Source organism: Ailuropoda melanoleuca, chromosome 15 (assembly GCF_002007445.2).
Source record: "Ailuropoda melanoleuca isolate Jingjing chromosome 15, ASM200744v2, whole genome shotgun sequence".
Classification (NCBI taxonomy): domain Eukaryota; kingdom Metazoa; phylum Chordata; class Mammalia; order Carnivora; family Ursidae; genus Ailuropoda; species Ailuropoda melanoleuca.
Genome location: NC_048232.1, coordinates 12,554,486 through 12,574,573, shown reverse-complemented (window position 1 = coordinate 12,574,573; position 20,088 = coordinate 12,554,486). Strand labels below are relative to the sequence as shown.

The 20,088-nt window shown below is 44.8% G+C and overlaps 1 protein-coding gene across 1 annotated transcript in view; it reads left to right on the top strand.

Moving 5' to 3' along the window:
• The window catches only part of FRMD4A (FERM domain containing 4A), a 313,707-nt gene that overhangs the window by 91,553 nt on the left and 202,066 nt on the right, over positions 1-20,088 (top strand). Inside the window, 1 exon segment of the mRNA XM_034644343.1 lies at positions 10,609-10,674. Coding sequence (XP_034500234.1) covers positions 10,609-10,674 — 66 coding nt within the window.

The window sequence follows — 20,088 nt, the reverse complement described above, 5'->3', positions numbered from 1 at the left end:
TCTTGAAAAAAAGAAAAAGAAAACGATGTTCTGTGGCTATTTCATCAGTGAGTGCACCACCCTCAGGCCATTGAATATATGGCCTTCTTCTCACCATAAATAGGGTTCTCTAGCTGGTTTTCTCACCACTCCTGGTCCATCCCACCACTCTCTGCTCCCATCTCTTCTGCACAATCAGTGTTTCCAGAACATGCCTAGTTCCCTCCCATCCCAACCTTCTTACATCAGGCTGCCTCTGCCAGATGTCCTGTTGTTCACATACCACTTCCTCACCTGAGTATTGACCAGTCCCCCAGGTGTGAGTTATGGTCCCTCCCACCCTCTGCCCGGAACATCTCATACCCTCCCTGTTGCCACACAGATTACCCTGTAATGGTCTGTTAACAACAGTATCTTCTCTGTGGGATATAGAAGCTCATTAAACATAGGAACAAAATCATGTTCATCATTATATATCTAGTGAGATGCCCTGCACATAATACTATACCATAAACACTTGCTGAATGAGTACACACTATGGCAGACATTATTATATATCACCCTGTAGCCTCCCCCCCTTATTTCATTAGGATGGGTCAGTCACTAGATTACTTATTCTCTAGAGTACTGGAGACAGAGATATATCTCTTCTCTAGAAAAATTATCCAGCCAAAGGAGCTTTTTAGTCATTTGCAGTGTAATTTTATTCCTGTAGGGTATTAGTAACCTGCATATTAATTTGTAATTATGTACTAACCAAATAATTTTATCTTTAATACATTAACCCCTCATTGTAGGTGTTATCACCCTCCCCCCAAAATTTGCAGTTGCTTTTTCTTTTTGTTCAGGTGCTTGTGAAGTAAAATTATTTTTTTTTAATTGAAGTATTTTTAAGGTAGTCCTGTGTGTACATTTTCCCCTTTGGATTCATCCATTGCTTTCATGCTTAGAAAGCCCTAATAAATAATTACTTATTTTTTTTAAGACTGTATTTATTCATTTAACAGAGAGAGAGCGAGCGAGCACATGCACGATCACAAGCAGGGGAGGAGCAGAGGGAGAAGGAGGCTCCCCGCTGAGCAGGGAGCCCGATGTGGGGCTTGATTCCAAGACTCCAGGATCATGACCTGAACTGAAGGCAGACACTTAGCTGACTGAGCCGCCCAGGTGCCCCAATAATTACCTATTTCTAATCTTCACTTTATGAACCCTAGGAGGAATTTATTTGGGGGAAGGAGGTGCAGTTAGTTTATAGTGTAGTAGTTAGCCCCACCATTTCCCTTCTTGCCTCCGAAGAGTGAAACCAACCCAAAACTGAGTAGTTCAGCAGTTCGACTTTTAACAAAAATCGATTGGCCCCAAACAGTGAAAACATTCCTTTCCTCTCTCGTCTTGCTTGAACCTATCTTTAAAGGTTTTTTGATTGTTCTTAAACTTTCCTTACTTTGCATGTCAGCTTTGGTTTTCCAGCTCCTTCCCTGTCAGTCTGTGATGCACTGAAAACATTCCTCATATTTGCACAGAGTACGTATAATGTGCTGTGCACCCTTGACATGTTGCATATATTATACCAAAATCTTGTCTCCTTTGGGAGTTCTCTGTGCAAATAACTCTGTGTGCCTTGGATATCTCACTCTTCACTCTCTCGTTCAATTTTATTTTTGTTAGGTTATGAAAGTCTCCGTCTCATAAGAACAATATTCTTTTAGGTCCATAGGGTCCACCTTTTTTTTTCCCTGGATTTTTCAAAACTGTTTTCCCTGTCTGACTACTCTGTCCTCCTTTCCTACTATAAAAATTCCAAGTATAGTCATCCAAGCCAAAGACAGAGTAGATATTTGCTTTTTTTTTTTAGAAAAAGCATCTTCCTTCCACCCCAGGACTCTGCCACTAAGATAGCAGGTCCAGAACTCCACATGACGGAGAACATCTGTCATTCTCTCACATCTGTCCGATTTAAGGGGCACGGTGGGAAGTTAGCTGGGTACATAGGTTCTTGCTGCTTCTTTGCATGTTAGGCTTTATCGGGGTTTATCCCTCATTCAGCTGCCTTTAAAGGATGTCTACACGGACATCTGTGCTGCAAACAGCGTGTGAGTAAGAACAATAGAACCCACCCAGAGAAACAGGAGCAAGAGCTTTCGTCTCTTCCACTAACATTGCGGACTGTGGTCTGGCAGCGTCTGCTGTCTGGCCAGCACTGACCTACGTGTCATGCACTGACTTTCCTCAGCCTCCTTTCTTAGGCCTCCTCCGTGTTCCATATATCCACTCTCTGTTGGTGATTGCCAGCTCACACAGGATGACTCTGGGAGCCGCTGCTGCTGGGGAGAAGGACTGGCTGTCCAGGCCCCCTATCTGGATGAAGTGCCCCGTCTATGTATGGCCAGGCCCCCAGAGAGCCCTGCTCCATGAAGGCCTGGCGCTTGCTCAGGTGACAGCCACCCAGATGAAGTCTGTCCACACCAGCCTCCCCACCCACCCTGCCACAGAGCAAAAAATCTTGTGTGAGTGGATGGAAAGCCTCAGCCTCACCTGGGGCCATCCTGGATTTGGGGTTGGAGGGGAGGTACACTGTCTGCTGCCTTTCTGACACTCCTGCTTGGAGGAGACTTGAATTCCCTGACTGGAAACTTCTAAAGATAATATTGATTGAGAGCCTCCTGTGCACCAAGCAGAGATCCACACTGTTTACCTGCATTAACCTTTACTCCTCACAGCAGCCCCGGGGGTGGCACTGTGATCGTCTCTGTGACATAGACCAGGGAATGAGGCCCGATGGGGTATTGCAAATGCTCTCCTCCTCCCTGTCGAGAGGATGAAGTCCCTCTGTGTCTCCAGGGACTCCGTTGCAGACCCAGAAAGTGTGGGCGGCAGAAGGGCACAGGTGTGTGGTGCGTGAGGTAGGGAGTGTTCATACCCGGAGAGAAAGGAAAGCCTGTCTGCAGAAATGCTCTAGCAGAAGCCAAGTGGGGCAATCCAGTTACCGCTCTCCAGGCGTCTGGCTAGTTGGAAGGAAATGCAGAAAGCTCTGTGCCTTCCAGATCTGGACGCTTCGTGCACTTAAGTTCATGTCCGTGGTGCACAGCCAGCCTGCAGAGCCTGTGCGTTTGGACCTCCCGGCGTCCGTGTCCTCCTGACCGTGTACTCAGAGTGGTTGGCCTCAGAGGACAGTGATGGCCTGTCCCACTGTGGCCCTAGGTGGCACTGACTCCACCTTGTCTTTCCACATCTGCAACGGACCTGTCCCACCTCCACATCAATAGCTTGCCTCGAATTGCAATGTCTTGTTGGAAGGCGGAAAGAATACCCTTCCTCCTTTCCTCCTCCGTAGCCAGCAGCTTAGCGCTGGGTCACACACAGTTCCTCTGCACTGATATCACCAAGCCCATCACTGGAGCTCCCTGGCTGTCCTCACCACTTGCCCGTCTGGGTCCGTTCCTTGTCTTCTAACTTCAGGCCCAGAGACTGTTAGTGTTTCTTGACCCTTTGCCCTGCAGTACCATCTGGGGAGATTAAGATGGATTGTCCTACAGGACCTGTGGCTTGATCACACACGGACGGCAGTGGTCTTCTGGGTGGCAGGGTCCGCCCCAGAGCAGTGGCCCTGTGCGGCCCCCCGAGCCCTGAGGGCACCCGTGACACCATGACTTCACTCCCTGCATTGTCGGAGAAAGCCCCGGTTCCTTGTGCTGAAGGCAGGTGGGATCTGAGCAACCACGGCCCCGAAACGTGCTTTCCAAGGTCCTGTGGTAAAGCACTAGCCCCGCCTGTGACCTCATCAGATGCAAACTTGTGGAAGGTTGAGCTTTGGAGAATACAAGGCTTTTTCAACTTTTATAATCTGTCGAATTGCCACGTGAATTTGTTTCTAACGGAGCCATTCACTTAATCGCTTTCATCTGGGTTTGATAAGTTACAACTGTATTCAGCAGCCAGGAACCTCAAGGACATGCCTGTGTGTGTCCTTCCTTTAAATCCAGGAGACTCATGGTCTTGACAGAGGTGAAACAATCTGTCAGAGGACATAGGGCGAAATAGGGACAAAGTCATTCTCTCTGAATGGGACTTCTGGTGTCTAGCACCGTGTGTCTCCTTCCCCTATGGTGTTATTTTAGTAGACTGTCACTTAAAGACAAGAAAGGTTAGGCTTAAATAGGGAGAAAATTATAATAAAAGTGGGCAAAATACCTTTAATCTTTAAAGATTATGGGCAGAAGCTCCCCATGCCTGTTACAATGTTATAATATTACATTATGGGGCGCCTGGGAGGCTCAGTCCGTGAAGCGTCTGCCTTTGGCTCAGGTCATGATCCCAGGGCCCTAGGATCGAGTCTGGTGTCGGGCTCCTTGCTCAGCAGGGAGCCTGCTTCTCCCTCTGCCCCTTACCCCTGCTCCTGATCTCTCTGTGTCAAGTAAATAAAATCTTTTTTAAAAAAGTTACATTTTAATCATTTATTCTGTCCGGCATCTCCATGGTACAAGTTAAATGTGAGCAGCAGCAAATGGATGCATATTTTCAGTAAATTTTAATTTGCCCGAAGTCCTTTCTGTGTATTTACTGTGAGTTGCATTTCTTGAGGCCACTGTGAAAGTATTGTATTCATTCATCTCCTGGGTGTGATAGGTTTATGATTATTGAGATTTCGTGAGCCTGTGACTTTCTCGTACCTTCGCTGGGTCATTGGGCCTTCATTAGTCTGAGAGGAAACTGGAGTGGAGAGAGGAATGTCAGTCACATGTTGAGGTGACCCCGAGAGCAGAAGCTCCAACAGTGAGTTGCACTGGGAAGTTGTAGTCATGTTTCTGGAATTTCCTTCTGAGCCGCAGAATGGCCCAGGTCAAAGGGCGGATTGTGAGGTGCTGCCATAGCACATCCGGCCATCAGGCTGCCTTGGGATCCTCCGTGGTTTAACGGACCAGGCCAGGAGGGGAGGCTCTGTGTTTGGACCTGGACTTGGGTGCTTTTGAAATCTGTATTTTCTATTTGATGGTAGAGTTTTAAAGGATAAGATTTCAGGGTTTGTGGGGGGGGGCAGTATGAATAACTTTTCTAAATAAAGCATGTTTTGAAAATTTTCATTCTTCCCATTCTACAATCCTAGTGAGGCTTTAATATTTCTTATTTTACTGTCTCAGAAAGTTACCGTCTCTAAAATGTATGAGTCACAATACAGTAACTTACTATGCACAGAGATGAACCAAGTGGGCATGTTCGGAGCTGTGTTCAACGGTGTATCTGTGGTCTGTGAACACTGCCTCCCCTCCCAGTGTCCACCCTGCCTCACCCCACTCACTCCCCGGTGCCTCAGGGATAACCGTCTCCGTATAAATGTGCTTCAGGAAATATAATAGTAACGTGCTGATGAAATATTTTTTAGTTTTTATTTTTGAAAGCCACGTGTGTTGCTAAGCTCAGAATCAGTGACCCTATAGTCATTTGTACAACTGCATTAGATTTCAATGAAAATGTCATCCACAGTGGAGCTAGGGGTGTATACCACAGTGTGTAACTTACTTGGCAAAAGACAAGTAACAGGAGAGGGAGGACATCCAAGCAGTGGCTCAGAGAGCAGGAGAGAGAGAGAGACAGGGATAGAAAGGGAGAGAGAGGGAGGGGGAGGTGCTATGTAGAGAAAAGAGTGATAATAGAAAGCATATTAAAATGGGGTTTACTTAGATTTGAATTTGAAGAGAAAATGTTCCAAATAAAACGTGTTTGCTCGTGCTGAACTTGGTAGCCTGCCCTTCTTCGTGTAAAACATCTGCAAATCCCATTTGTGGGCGTTTGTCATTGCTGGGTAGTTATTATTTGTTTTTTACTAATGCCCTGGAGGGGGAACGTGCCTGCCACATTGGGACAGTGGTTCCTTCCACCAGCAGGAATATATCAGGATAGTGGAGAAGGATGCCCTCAGATATAGATATTTATTAATGCCCCCCCCCTTTCAGGTTCTGTGCTCCCTGAGCAACTTCTGATCGCAGTTGTCTCCCCATTAATTCCACATGCAGGGAGAGAATGTACCAGACCTTCTGTCTCCAGTATTCTGACCTGTGTGACAATTGTAATTCTCATTTATAAACTAATTAATTTGATTTGATACATTAAAAACATAGGCAATCTAAAACAAATTCTTTGGGAACAAAGCTTCTCTGGATCCATTTCCTATGGCTGAACTCAAACACCGTCATTCATTTTTCTAGATAAAGTTTCTTTTTTTACATTTTAACTGGAAAAAAAACAAAACCAAACCGTTAAGTAATATTTGGATGGGATGGGAGGGAGCTCTACCCATAAGCCTGCTACCCTAGCACATCAACTTTTTTATTTTTGCCTCCCAATTCTTGTCCAAGTGCATGCTAATTTTATTGGCTGCCTTGATAGGACACATAGCATGTCATATTCTGCTATGCTCCCTTAAGCTAGTATCATAAATGCATTTCTCTGTTTATGAATAGTCTTCCTGATTCAGTGTGTATCTTAACAGCAAAGTTGGGTCGATGGAGTGGACACCTCACTTCCAAAATAACACTTTGCTATGTATCCTGTAGAATCGCAGTGCCTTCGGCAGGCCTCTGCTTGGTATGGGATTGTATTGTAGCGGGACGATTTATGTTGGAGTGGTCGCCAGCTGACATCTACCAGAAGCCTTGCTCTCCAAAAGGATTTCCTCTGAGGGGGTTGCCAACGTTGCAATTGTGCCTGAGAGCTGAAAATGAAAACAAGCAAGGCCGTATTATTTTACAATTGTTAGCATTCAAAAGAAAATTTCAATATGCCTGGAAAGCCAGACAAAGCTACAGATGTCCACTCTTTCCCGGTACACACCCAGAATGGTAAACCTTTTCTGGACTGATGAGAACAGGAAACTGCAGTCTTCCTTCAGTCTGGAATGACAGACCATCCCCTTCTCCCCCCTTGGAGAAAAAAAACCACCACAGCAGTGCCGTCCAAAGAAAGGCGTACTTTCAAAAACATGATGATTCAAAGTTGAGTTTCTGTTTGGACGCACTTCTCTGGGCTGCCTTTTTTCAGGGACATTTTGCCTTCCCGAAAGGGAGGCGGCTTAGAAATTCCGTTCAAACGGAGCATGCTGAGAAGTAAATTCCCCAGGACTGAAAATCGAGGCTTCTTGGAAGAGAAGAATGAATTTGGAAAACTTTGAGTAGATCTTAACATCTTGATGTGTAGTTAATTCCTTCACCTGCTGAGCAGATAAGGTGAGATTATTTAATGGAATGAGGATTTTATTTTTCAGATGAAAATGAGAGCGAGCGGCACAGTAAACTGCTAGGTATGGGTATGAACTCAGTGTCAAGTCATACGTTGTGTGCTTTGAAATATGTTGGGAAAATGATACACTACCTCTTTATTACTGCAATTGAAACTTCATTTGATATAGTAGTGTCTTGGGGATACCAATTTCCCTCTTTTTTTGTCAGATTTATTAGAATATAGATAAGTCAAGAACGTGTTTATGTCCTCAGCCTTTTACGATAAAAGGAAGCTCAAAACTTTGTGTCCTAAAGATGCTAAGGACCAGCAGCATTTTTTTTTTAATTCTCCTCTGTCCCCACCATTCAGAGAATTTTCTGAAACCTGTAATAAATGTCTTTAAAGGGATTTCAAAATAATATGCTGGACAGTTGTATCACTTTTCTTCCTTGAACTTCCACTATGTTAATGCTGGAAATTTGTACCTTTTGAACTTGGACCCCCTTCACCAGTTTCCCTTAAACCCCTGACCCCCCAGCTCTGGCAACTACCAATCTGTGCTCTGTATCCACGAATTTGGTGTTTTGTTTGTTTAGATTCCACATATGAGATCATTTGTCTTTCTTTGACTTAATTTCACTTAGCAAAATGCCCCCTGGGTCCAACCATTTTGTCACGAATGGCAAGATTTCCTTCTTTCTCATAGCTGAATGATATTCCACTGTGTGTGTGTGTGTGTGTGTGTGTGTGTGTGTGTACACACCACATACTGTTTATCCGTTTATCCACCCTTGGATGCTTAGGCTGCTTCTATGTCTTATCTGTTGTACAGAATGCTGCTGTGAAAATGGGGGTACATTTATTTTTTTGAATGAGTGTCTTCTTTGGGTAAATACCCAGAAGTGGAATTACTGGGTCAAATGGTGGCTCCTTTTTTAATTTTTTGAGGACCCTCCATACTGTTTTCCACAAGGGCCGCCCTAATGTACATTCCCACCAGCAGTGCGTGAGGCTCCCCTCTTCTCCACATCCTTCTCAACACGTGTTATTTCTTGTCTTTTTGGTAATAGCCATTGTAACACATACGAGGTTGATAGCTCACTGTAGTTTTTATTTGCATTTCCCTGATGATGAGTGATGTCGAGCATCTCCTCATGTGTCTGTTCGCCGTCTGTATGTCTTCTTTGGAGAAACATCTATTCAGATCCTCTGCCCATTGTATAATAGGATGGTGTGGGGTTTTGCTATTGAGTCGTCTGAGTTCTTTGTATCTTTTAGATATTAACCCTTTATCAGATATGTAATTGGCAAGTATTGTCTTCCATTTAATGGGTTGCTTTCCATTTTGTTGATGGTTTCCTTTGCTGTGCAGGAGCTTTTTATTATGACGTCGTCCCACTTGTTCATTTTTTGAAGCTAATGGATTTTTTAAATGAAGTCAGTCAGCTAGGATGCCTTTTATGTGAAAAGTTGGTGGATTCTAATGGGATTTGAGCCCTTTCTCCTTTTAAGGCAGGTCACACCTAAAGTTAAGAGTCCAAAGAATGAATAAGGACTTCTCATAGACCCATCTCATGTCCCCGGCCACCAGCTTCGGCTCATATATACAAGTCGCAGACCTTTGGACTGAAGGTTTCTTTGGTTTTTACTCTATTTTAACCTCTGTCGGAGTGCCTATGAGTATGTAAAACTTCTCTTGGTGCTTTTTCTCCAAGCTGGGGACTGCTGAGTCATTCTTATAACTCAGATTCAAGAGACTTCATTTTGGCCCCATCCAAGCAGGGTGTGCTGTTTTGGTTAAGATCCCATAACTAGGGAAATCTGACTTGATGGTAGTTGGAGGGGTTGGCTTCTTCTGAGGAAGGAATAAGAGAATTTTCCCACAGGAGTCCATGCCAGCTTTGGGCATGCTGATGGTTAGAGCGTAATCCCTGTTGAACGGGAAGAGAAGATGCTCTCTATTACATCGTTCCTGGAGAAAGTGCTCATGAGAAGGGACTGTGATGGCTGTGCATGGAGATGAGGCCAGGATCTGCCCACGTGCTTCCCTCCGTTTGATCTGCATAAAGTGGCTGCTAGCTAGGCAAAAAGAAGATGGTTTCAGTGGGGGCTATGGAGTCATAGAAAAATACGAGGGCTGGATGGAAACTTCTGGGTCTTCTGGCCCAGAAAGTGGTGTTGGAGCAAGCTCTTACCTGTTGTGAGAGCCCATTGGTACGTTTTTGGGAATTCTGTGTGCCAGTGGTAAAATGTAACCATTATTAAAATTAAATTCTATAAATTTAGAGGGAAGTACCTTATATTAAAAACAAAGGTAATTAATACTCAAAACCCATCACTCACTCACAGATGGAAAATTTCCTGATTATTTGACTCTACTTTACTATCATCCATGCCCCTGGGGTTATTTAAGGCTGCGGTATGTGTAGGAGATAAGTTGTCAGGACACTAGCTTGAGATTAGATTCAGGGAAGCTATCTGGAGTGCAGTGAGACAAGTTTTAGCTAGAATGGTGTCCAGCTGACATCGATGGGAAGGTTCATTCTTGAACGGATTTCCTTTGAGCATGTCGCCAGGGCTCCAGCAAATGCTATGCTTCGAAAAAGCCAGCGATTAAATATTTCAGCTGCACTCCCCTGGGCTCAGCCCACTCACTTTTGTATAGGAGACGGGGCTGCAGAGATGAATGGACACTTGTCAAAAGCCCTGCAGTGAAGACCCGGCGGGGCCAAGACCTGGTGGGGCCGAGACCCAATGGTGCCTGTGTCTGGGTGTTCTCTCTCTTACACTGCCAGCGGTGTGCATAGCGAAAGGCGCAAGGGTGAGGGGTCAGATTTAGCTGTGAGCATTTAGCTCCTGGGTTCCTCTGTCACCGGGACTAGGTAATAATCGATTAACGCAGAAATCGTGCGGAGAAAGACACTTCACAGAAATCAGATGCAGTTGCCAGAAGGGTGCTCGTCTGCTTCTGGGTGCTCAGTAAAGGGGACAAGGTGGCGGAGTCCAGATACTGAAATCTGTCCCTAATGTGTGGTGATGAAATTATTGAATGAGAGAATGATTAATGCATGGAACACTTATCACCACCTGGTATTAGGTTATGAATGTATTTGTGAATTTATTTTCTATCTCGCCTGTAAGAATGTAAGCTCCATGCGGGCATGGACCTTGTGGCTGTACGCCCAGCTCCTGACATGGTGCCTGGCACAGAAAGGTGTTCCATAAATATTTTTGAAGGAAGGAAGGAAAGAACGAATGAACCAGTCCTGCCACCTCTTGGTATTGTATAGCTCCATATCGCTGGGGGACGTTTTGACCAGGGGATGATGCCTGGTGGCACCTGGCACAGGGGGTGCATTCCCTATACATCAGGCTATAGGACTGTCAGTGACCATCGTTTATCTTTCTTCCTAGATGACGGAGGGCCGTCGATGTCAAGTACATCTTCTTGATGACAGGAAGCTGGAACTCCTAGTACAGGTAACCGACTTTTGGCCAACGTTCTAAGTTTCTTCTGAGGCTGATGTGGTTGGGACTTTGATTCAGCTGATGGGTGGGGCAGGATATAAACGGTTTTTAAATCTGTATCTGGTAGAATCTAGGAGAGAAGGGCGGCACACCATGGTATTTTTGTGTGTGTGATTGCTATTTTTGTTCATTCTGTTTCTTTGTACACCACGCCTACGGCATTCAAGGCCAGATGTATATCTGACCTATTGTTGTAAATCTCTAGGAAAGGAAATTCCACAACTGCCATTAGGGATGTCTACTTGCAGGAGGTAACTAGAATATAATGTAAATGACTCTTGCTGCAGCTGGAACTGACGTGGTCATCTTCCCTGCTCCGAGAACAGAAAACCATAGGCTGTTTCCAAGTGAATCTTTCATAGGTGTGGGGAAAGAGGCAGTCTCTTTGCTGTCTCCCCTCCAAGGGCCGAGTAGCCCCTATCCCATGTGTCCACGTTGCATCACTCTTGAACATCTATGTGTCCATGGATATGTAGGAAATCAGTCAGTCCATCTACAAACTTTGCACCCACCCATCAGAATCAGAGAAGTCAGAGCAGTATTAGAATCATAGATCCTGGCCTTGTTCGGCTTACTCTCGAAAGAAATCATCATTATACCTAGAGCCCTAAGGAATCACAGAGTTGCCCAACTTGATTTAAAGAACTTAATTCCAAATCTGTTGTTCAACTCCAACTTTTGGAACTGTATTTGCTTGAAATTCTCAAATGTCCCTTATATTCTTAGAGCAGGCTCCTCATTATCCAGAACATTTTGCCAAAGACTCTAGTTCATCAGTAGGTTGAAATGACACCTGCATGCTCATTCACTGGGGGGATGATACTGCTGCAATGGGAAGATTTGCATAGAAATACTCTTATCTTGTGTCCCCTCCTATGTGCTGCTTGGATTTGAAAATGTTCGAATTGCTAACTGTAAAGGAGTTAATACTTTAAATTAGATTTAAATTATAAAGGCAACGTAGGAAACAGAAAGTAGGAAAAAGCTCATAATCACAGCCCACTCATTTACCTTCTAGTCTCATTTGAGCAAATTTCTTTCCAGCATTTTTCAGATTTCTATTTCTTAAGTGGTTGTAATTGTAATGTGTGTAATTCTGTTTTATTTTTCCACCTAACATTGTCTTTCATTGGCATTTTCTAAGTTACTATAAGTTCATCTTTGTTAATATCAGCATAAATTCCAAAAACGGATATGCCATTTTTTTCTAATCGTTCACTCATTTGGGCACATTTAAGGCTTTTGTTTGTTTAACAGTTTTTCCACTGTTACCAGTAAACGCTGCCATTAATTTACTCATAGGTACAGAGTTCTTCCATGTTTTGGATTATGTCCTTATTAGGCTAGATTCCAAGACTTACGGTCTTATTAAGAGTCAAACTTGTGGTTTGGATTTGGGGGGTGAGGAGAGGCAGAGACAGGAACTGTAGAGTGAGCAAGATCTCTTCCGTTGGCAAAATTACTGACAAAGCATTTGGAGCTTTCAGTGGTTAAGAAACAGCATGAAGAGTTTGTAGGAGAGTGGTCCAGTGTTTTTTAGATGCTTTTTAAAAATATGTATATATCAACACTTAGAGGCTTAGAAAGCAACCGCTCTCTGAAATAGGAAATGGGACCTCAAGTGGTAGTGAAGTTATGGTCTGTTGGCCAGCCTGTCTCGGGAAGATGTGAACCAGGGCATTGAAAGTGAACTTGAATCACAGAAAAGATATTTAGTTACCACTGTGTGCAGCTTTGGAAGGCTCATCCTCAGTCCTTCACAATGCAGAAGATGTTGAATTAGGACAAGTGAGAGAAGTCCTACTCTGCCCACCCCCTTCGGAACACACATCACGTGTTACTCCCTCTTTCTAGAACCCGCACTCCTGTGCCTGGCTGCTTTCTGCTAAGCCTCCAGTTCACAGCTTAGAACGCACTTCCCCGCAAGTTCTTGGCCCTCCCTGTGCCACCTCCCCCATGGGTCGCCTTCGTCCTTCACGGCGCTGTCACGACTCAGTGTTACCACTCACTGTCCCTGCCTCTGTACTCTATTGCCCAGAGCCACCAGCAGTTTGAGGGCAGGGTCTGCGTCATGATCCCTGTGTATCCCCAGCACCCATCCCAATGCCTGGCACAAATGTCACTAAACAAATCCTTGTGGAATGAAAGAACGGGCTAATCCTAAAATGCCTTGGTATTATTTCCCCAAAGGACTTTTTGTCGTAGAACCAATTGCTTGGCAGGGGATTTAGTTTCGCACAAAAAAACTATAGATAAAAAAAGGAACACTTCTAAACTCCGTTCGGCGTGATTACAAAGTGGACTTCAGCAAAACATAGAGGAGCAAGGTTAAAACCATTGGACAAACACCAAGTTAAATATGACTTTTCTTTCTCCTCTACAAAGTTCTCTTGTCCCGGATTATGTTCTTTTTTTTTATTAATGATTTTTTTTATTATATTATGTTAATCACCATACAGTACATCCCCGGATTCCGATGTAAAGTTCGATGCTTCATTAGTTGCGTATAACACCCAGTGTACCATGCAATACGTGCCCTCCTTACTACCCATCACCAGTCTATCCCATTCCCCCACCCCTTCCCCTCTGAAGTCTTTTTTTTTTTTTTTTAAAGATTTTTTATTTATTTGACAGAGATAGAGACANGAGACAGCCAGAGAGAGAAGGAACACAAGCAAGGGGAGTGGGAGAGGAAGAAGCAGGCTCATAGAGGAGGAGCCTGACATGGGGCTCGATCCTATAACGCCGGGATCACGCCCTGAGCCGAAGGCAGACGCGTAACCGCTGTGCCACCCAGGCGCCCCCCCTCTGAAGTCTTCAGTTTGTTTCTCATAGTCCATAGTCTCTCATGTTTCATTCCCCCTTCTGATTACCCCCCTTTTCTTTATCCCTTTCTTCCCCTACCGATCATCCTAGTTCCTATGTTCCATAGATGAGAGAAATCATATGATAATTGTCTTTCTCTGCTTGACTTATTTCACTTAGCATTATCTCCTCCAGTGCCGTCCATGTTGCAGCAAATGTTGAGAATTCGTTCTTTCTGATAGCTGAGTAATATTCCATTGTATATATGGACCACAGCTTCTTAATCCAGTCATCTGTTGAAGGGCATCTCGGCTCCTTCCATGATTTGGCTATTGTGGACAATGCAGCTATGAACATTGGGGTGCATATGGCCCTTCTCTTTACTACGTCTGTATCTTTGGGGTAAACACCCAGTAGTGCAATGGCTGGGTCATAGGGTAGTTCAATTTTTAACTTTTTAAGGGACCTCCACACTGTTTTCCAGAGTGGCTGTACCAACTTGCATTCCCACCAACAATGTAGGAGGGATCCCCTTTCTCCACATCCTCTCCAACAATTGTTGTTTCTTGCCTTGTCTATCTTTGCCATTCTAACTGGCGTAAGGTGGTATCTCAGTGTGGTTTTGATTTGAATTTCCCTGATGGCTAATGATTTTGAACATTTTTTCATGTGTCTGTTAGCCATTTGTATGTCTTCATTGGAAAAGTGTCTGTTCATATCTTCTGCCCATTTTATGATTTGTTTATTTGTTTCTCGTGTATTGAGTTTGAGAAGTTCTTTGTAGATCTTGGATACCAGTCCTTTATCTGTGGTGTCCTTTGCAAATATATTCTCCCATTCCGTGGGCTGTCTCTTAGTTTTTTTGACTGTTTCCTTGGCTGTGCAGAAGCTCTTTATCCTGATAAAGTCCCATAAGTTCATTTTATCTTTTATTTCTCTTGCCTTTGGAGATGTGTCGTGAAAAAGGTTGCTCTGGCCGATGTCATAGAAGTTGTTGCCTATGTTCTCCTCTAGAATTTTGATGGATTCCTGTCTCACATTGAGGTCTTTCATCCATTTGGAGTTTATTTTTGTGTATGGTGTGAGAGAGTGGTCAAGTTTCATTCTTTTGCATGTAGCTGTCCAATTTTCCCAGCACCATTTATTGAAGAGACTGTCTTTTTTCCACCGGATGTTTTTTCCTGCTTTATCAAAGATTAGTTGCCCAAAGAGCCGAGGGTCCATTTCTGGGTTCTCTATTCTGTTCCATTGGTCGATGTGTCTGTTTTTGTGCCAGTACCATGCTGTCTTTGTGATCACAGCTTTGTAGTACAGCTCGAAATCCGGCATTGTGATGCCCCCAGCTTTGTTTTTCCTTTTCAACAGTTCCTTGGAGATTCGGGGCCTTTTCTGGTTCCATACAAATTTAAGGACTATTTGTTCCAGTTCTTTGAAAAATGTCCTCCGGTATTTTGATCGGGATAGCATTGAAAGTGTAGATTGCTCTGGGTAGCATGGACATTTTAACTATGTTAATTCTTCCACGGATTATGTTCTTTTAACAAAATCCTTTCTAAAGGGAACCGCTCTTCTCAAGTTCATTTGGACCCGTGCTAGGTTTTTCAGAGAACAAAGCATTTGGATCCCATACTTCTCTTTTTATACCGTAAGTCCATAGAGTAACAACCTTGCAGATTCACTTACCCTTCAGTCACCAAAGTATATTAAGTGCAGAACGTTTTGCTGTCGTTGCTCTGAAAAACAATTTCAGAGTATTTGTAAAAAGTCTGAGATGAAGAAACGCCCTTAGTCCTGTGATCTGGAGTTGCGGAGATTGGGCGGGGTGGGTGTTGACCCATCAAGGTTTGTAAGATGGAGAGGCAGGTTTGGAGGAAGTGTCTTTCTCCCACAGAGGAGCAAGTGGATTTACACAAGAGGGGCTGACATTAGAGATAGTGGCAGAGGTGGGAGGTTTAGTGTTTCAACCACTGTTAGGGTAAGATGATGCATCGAAGACTACACCTCACAAAACTCTGACACATGAAAGAAGAGCAGGGTGACTTGGAATCAGCAACTAACAAGGATTCCCTCCCACCAGAAGGCTTCTGGTAACCAGACACCCATAGAGATCATTTCCTACAGTGGGGTAGACCTGGCCCCTATGACTGTAACATTTCCCTTCTTCGGGTTATAGAGCAAAATGGCCATAATCCCAACATATAATACTTCTTATAAAGCCCTTTGAGATTACCGAGCAGAATCTGTGCTTCCAAATCCCTGATTGCCCTGAGTAAATCCCACATTACCCTTACAGGGCAAAGGGCAAAGGTCAAGAGTGCACATATTAGGGTTTAATATTTGAAAGGTTCATCTCGAAATCCACAGCCAGGTCCCCGGTACCCACAACATTACCACATGACTCCATAAGTCCTTAAATTCCACTTAAGGTCAGTGGGAACGGTGATGAGCTTTCAGCAACAAAACGAAGCCTCCAGCCTCAGTCATCTCTGTGCAGCCACATCACCCTCCCATCCAGCCTGGAGACAGTGTCATTTGCCCTGTCGCCCAAAATTGTTTCAGCCAGTCAGAAATGTCCTCGAAAAAGCCTGCATCAGGATGAGAGAGGCTGCCATCATGCATGTCTCTCTGTCAACCTCTTCCTGATGCTTCTATAGCCAGCCAAGAGGGTGTTGTGAATGTTTTGCAGTAAAGTAAAATTCTCAAGTCTTATCTTCATATGGTTATTTCTTTAAAATTAGTTTCTCCATTTTTCCCCCACATTTTTAGGTGAGCATTTTGAAAGCCACGAAAGGGAAATGTGTGTTAGCCTTAGTGAGAATAATTTAAATAAGACCAAGAAAAATTTCCTGACAGTGAGGGTCAGTAGATGGAGTCCTGGAAACAGTTAATAAGGAAGGTCCCGGGCTCTTTCTCTTGAATTTCTTAAAAATAGAATAGATTTTCACTTGATTGGAATGGCTGAGGTGTGGCCCTTCCTTATTAGGTTCTCTTGAGGCTTATGACATTACGTGGCATCCTCTCTCACAGGAAGACAGGCCGGCACAAGAAAAACAGACGTGTGCCTTCTCCTTGTTTCCAGGCTTTGCCCCAGCCTTGTAGATGAGGAGATGTGATGCTCTGCTGGCAGGAATTCTTTCCCAGAATCCTCTCCACCCCCAAGACTGCTGCAATGAACCCCACTTTTTGTTTTGTTCAGGAAGCTGCCCCATCATGTCACAAGCATCCTTGGACCGCCAGGTCTGACCCAGTCTCTCAGTGGCCATTGGCAGCCCTTTTGTCATCATCCACTTCTGTTAAAAATAGAGGAACAGAGTGCCCTGTGATTCTGAGAAGTGGAGCAAACTTAGGCTTTTTTTCCTGGAGAACGAGAGATCGTAGCTGGGTTAGTGTTGTAATGACACGGTATCCCTAATTCTGAGAAGGCCAGTGGGACAGAAACATCAGGAAGGCTCTAGAACTGGACTGTGTCATGCAGTGGCAACGTTTGAAATGTGGGCAGTCCACACCAACTCGAAGTGTAAAATACACACCCAGTTCTGAAGGTTTCCTATGAAAACAAAAAGTAAAACATCTTATTAATGATTTTTATATTGATGATTCCATGTTGAAAATGAAGTGTTTGGGGTATAATAAGTAGGTTAAAGAAAATAGGTCCTTGAAATTAATTGCCCCTTGTTTAATAGGACTACGAAAAGCATCTTATTTCATATTGAGTTTACATTTGCGGCTGACATTGTGTTTCTGTTGGGCAGCTATCTCTAAAGGATAGAGAGAAGATCATTTAAACAAGAGGAGAGATTGTGGACACAATCCAATTACCCATATTTAATGCTGGATGTCGTCTGCAAGAATGACCACATTTTATAGTTCCTCATAGACTGTCGCTGGGGTGTATCTTATCTAATTTTTATTTTGACTGTGTAAAGCCGGGGGTAATTCAGATGAGGAAACAGAAATTCAGGAAGGTCAAGTAATTCGCTAGCGGTCCCACAGTAGTAGTAGTATAATACAGCTTGAACACAGGGTATATCCTGACGTCTCTGTACTGCGGACCCGGCACATGGGAGAATTCACCTGTAACGTGGCCGCTATGCTGGCCCGCAGCACCAGCATCGGAAGTGACTGGAATTAAAGGCTTTGACCCCCATCTCAAGTCTAGAACCAATGATGGGCTTACCCAGGTCATTTCATTTCTTTGAGCTAAGTTCCTCATCTGTCTGGTGACCATCTGAACATGTGCACACGTGGTGAAGGATTTCCACATCAGGTGTCTGCCTCGGGGCATCGGGTGTGGAGGAAACAAGCCGCAGCAGATGAGACCTTCTGATCATTTTTCTCTGTCTGACCACTGTGCTGGTGATACTCCCACTTAGAGGTTCAGGAAGTTAACTGTGGTCCCTGAGTCAAGCAGCATGGAGGGCAAAGTAAATATTCTGGCCTAAAATGGGCTTAAAAAAGAAAAAAAACTATAAAAAATCTGGTACTCTAATAACAATGCTACTAGAATAAATGAACAGACTCTCTGTGTGTGCACACCCCTACATGCACACGCACCCTCACACCATCCTCAGCTGCTTCTGTGGCTAAGGATGTTCTTCTGTAAAAAATAATTAAAAAAAAAAAAAAAGAAAATGCAAGGGACTGTTTTCTACCAAGTAAACCAGGAATTTCCCCAAAGCACGTGCTGCCAAGAAAAAAGAAAAAACAGCTGATTCCCTATCTGCTCAGCTGGGAAGGGTGGTGACTCTGCTTGCTGGCCCATCCGACGAAGCGTGAACCAGGTCTGCCATCTGCTCCTGTCTGGTCTGAAGTCACCAGGAGGGACAGCGTCAGCCAGGAATGGGGAGCCATGTGCAGACTGAGGGCCTCGGTGTGAGGAACCTTCTGCCCGGGACCTCCCAGGCCACCAGGGCACCTCAGAAAACAAGAGCCAGAAGGGTGTCAGGCAGCCCTGCTTTGGGCCGACCTCAAACTTCACCACAATTGCCATCATCATTTCCAAGGCTCCCCTTTGCAAAGCTGGGTCCTTCCTCAAATGAGTCAAACAGATGTCTTTGCGGCCCCTGGAGGCGGCTGGTAATATTTAATATTTTAAAGGCACATGACAAAGCAAACCAATGTTAAGGTGTAGATTAGAGGCAGATAACACAAGGGAAATTCTACGTGTAATCCAGCGTTTATTTAGTGGCATGGCAGAATGAGAAATAGTCCATAATGCATAGCCTTGGGTGACACAAGCAGCTAAGGAGGCTCCCTCTTGGCATGGAGGGAGGGACCCGTACATCTCCCTTCGCCAGCAAGGGCTGTGATGGAGAAATTGGTGAGCTGTGCTCTGGTTGAGAACAAAAGAGAATCTCAGTCTCCCTGTGGGGCAGTGATGGAGGGAGGAGTGTCAGGATCTAGCAGATTGATGCAATCATCGAGGGACCCCCGCCCCCAACACACAAGCGCACACAGCTCCTGGACCAGACAGCTCATCCAGGCGCATAGTAAGGGGAAGAGGCTGTCTGGGGCTAAGGGGGCGGGTGTGGGGGGGTAGTCCACGCTCTGGTTGCCAAGCAGCAACCCCTTCTTCCCTCCCCTCCCCCACCTGACCCTCCCTCCGAATACCGCCCCACCCCCATTCTCCCTGGATGTTAATTTTAACCAGTTTGAAAATGTATTAGCTGGAACCATTTGAATTGGACAATTTGGGGCCAACTTTGTCCTACAGAAGGGACAATTTCATACGGTTCACGCACCACATGGGATGGAGAATGAGGGAAGGAAGAGGGAGATGGTGCAGCTCCTGGCCTTCCAGGAACGACCCTCCAGAAAGTTGATGTTATGTTTTCGCTTTGGTGTCCCTGCTGAGTTATTTTTTTTTCTTTGATCCCTTGACAAAAATCATTTCCACATATTCTCCATAGTCTCCCAGTAGGAGTGTTGGCAGATAAAGGAATCTCAGGAGATGGCTGTAAACCACGGGCTCCTAGTTTTTTGTCGCTTTGCTCAAGAGGGGTAAGAAAGGTGGGGCGGGGGCGGGGGGAGAGAGATTAAAACAAATGTAACGCACAATGCAGTTCAGCAAAATGGGAGTAGTTGTGTTTCCAGGGGAAGGACACACATACGTGCACACACCCCTAAGAAGAGTACGGCTCTGGAGAGAAAAGGGGGGCCATCTGGAAGGGATGGCATCACAGAAATCTGGGAATTAGCAGATCTGAGTGTTTTTTGTTTTTTATCCATAACTCACAGATTGGTGTTTGGCACATTGCTCCATTCAGATACTTGCTCATTTGGTAAATCTCTGTTGTTGGTCTACCAACGGACGCTGCAGATCCGAGAGCCTCCCTTTGGGGCAAGAGGTTATGTCTAGAGGGGAGAAATTATTCAGGTTGTAAGACTTCTTACAAATCCAGGGGTGGGGTGGTTCGTCTTCCTGAAATGGGCTGCGTGTTCTCTCCACCTCCCTCCTGTGGTTGGGCCGCCTCTTGCGCACAGCTGTGCCAACCGCACCCTGTCCTCCTTTGTAAGGAGGACAGATCTGTTCATTCTCGCAGCCCTGCTGCTCCTGGTCCC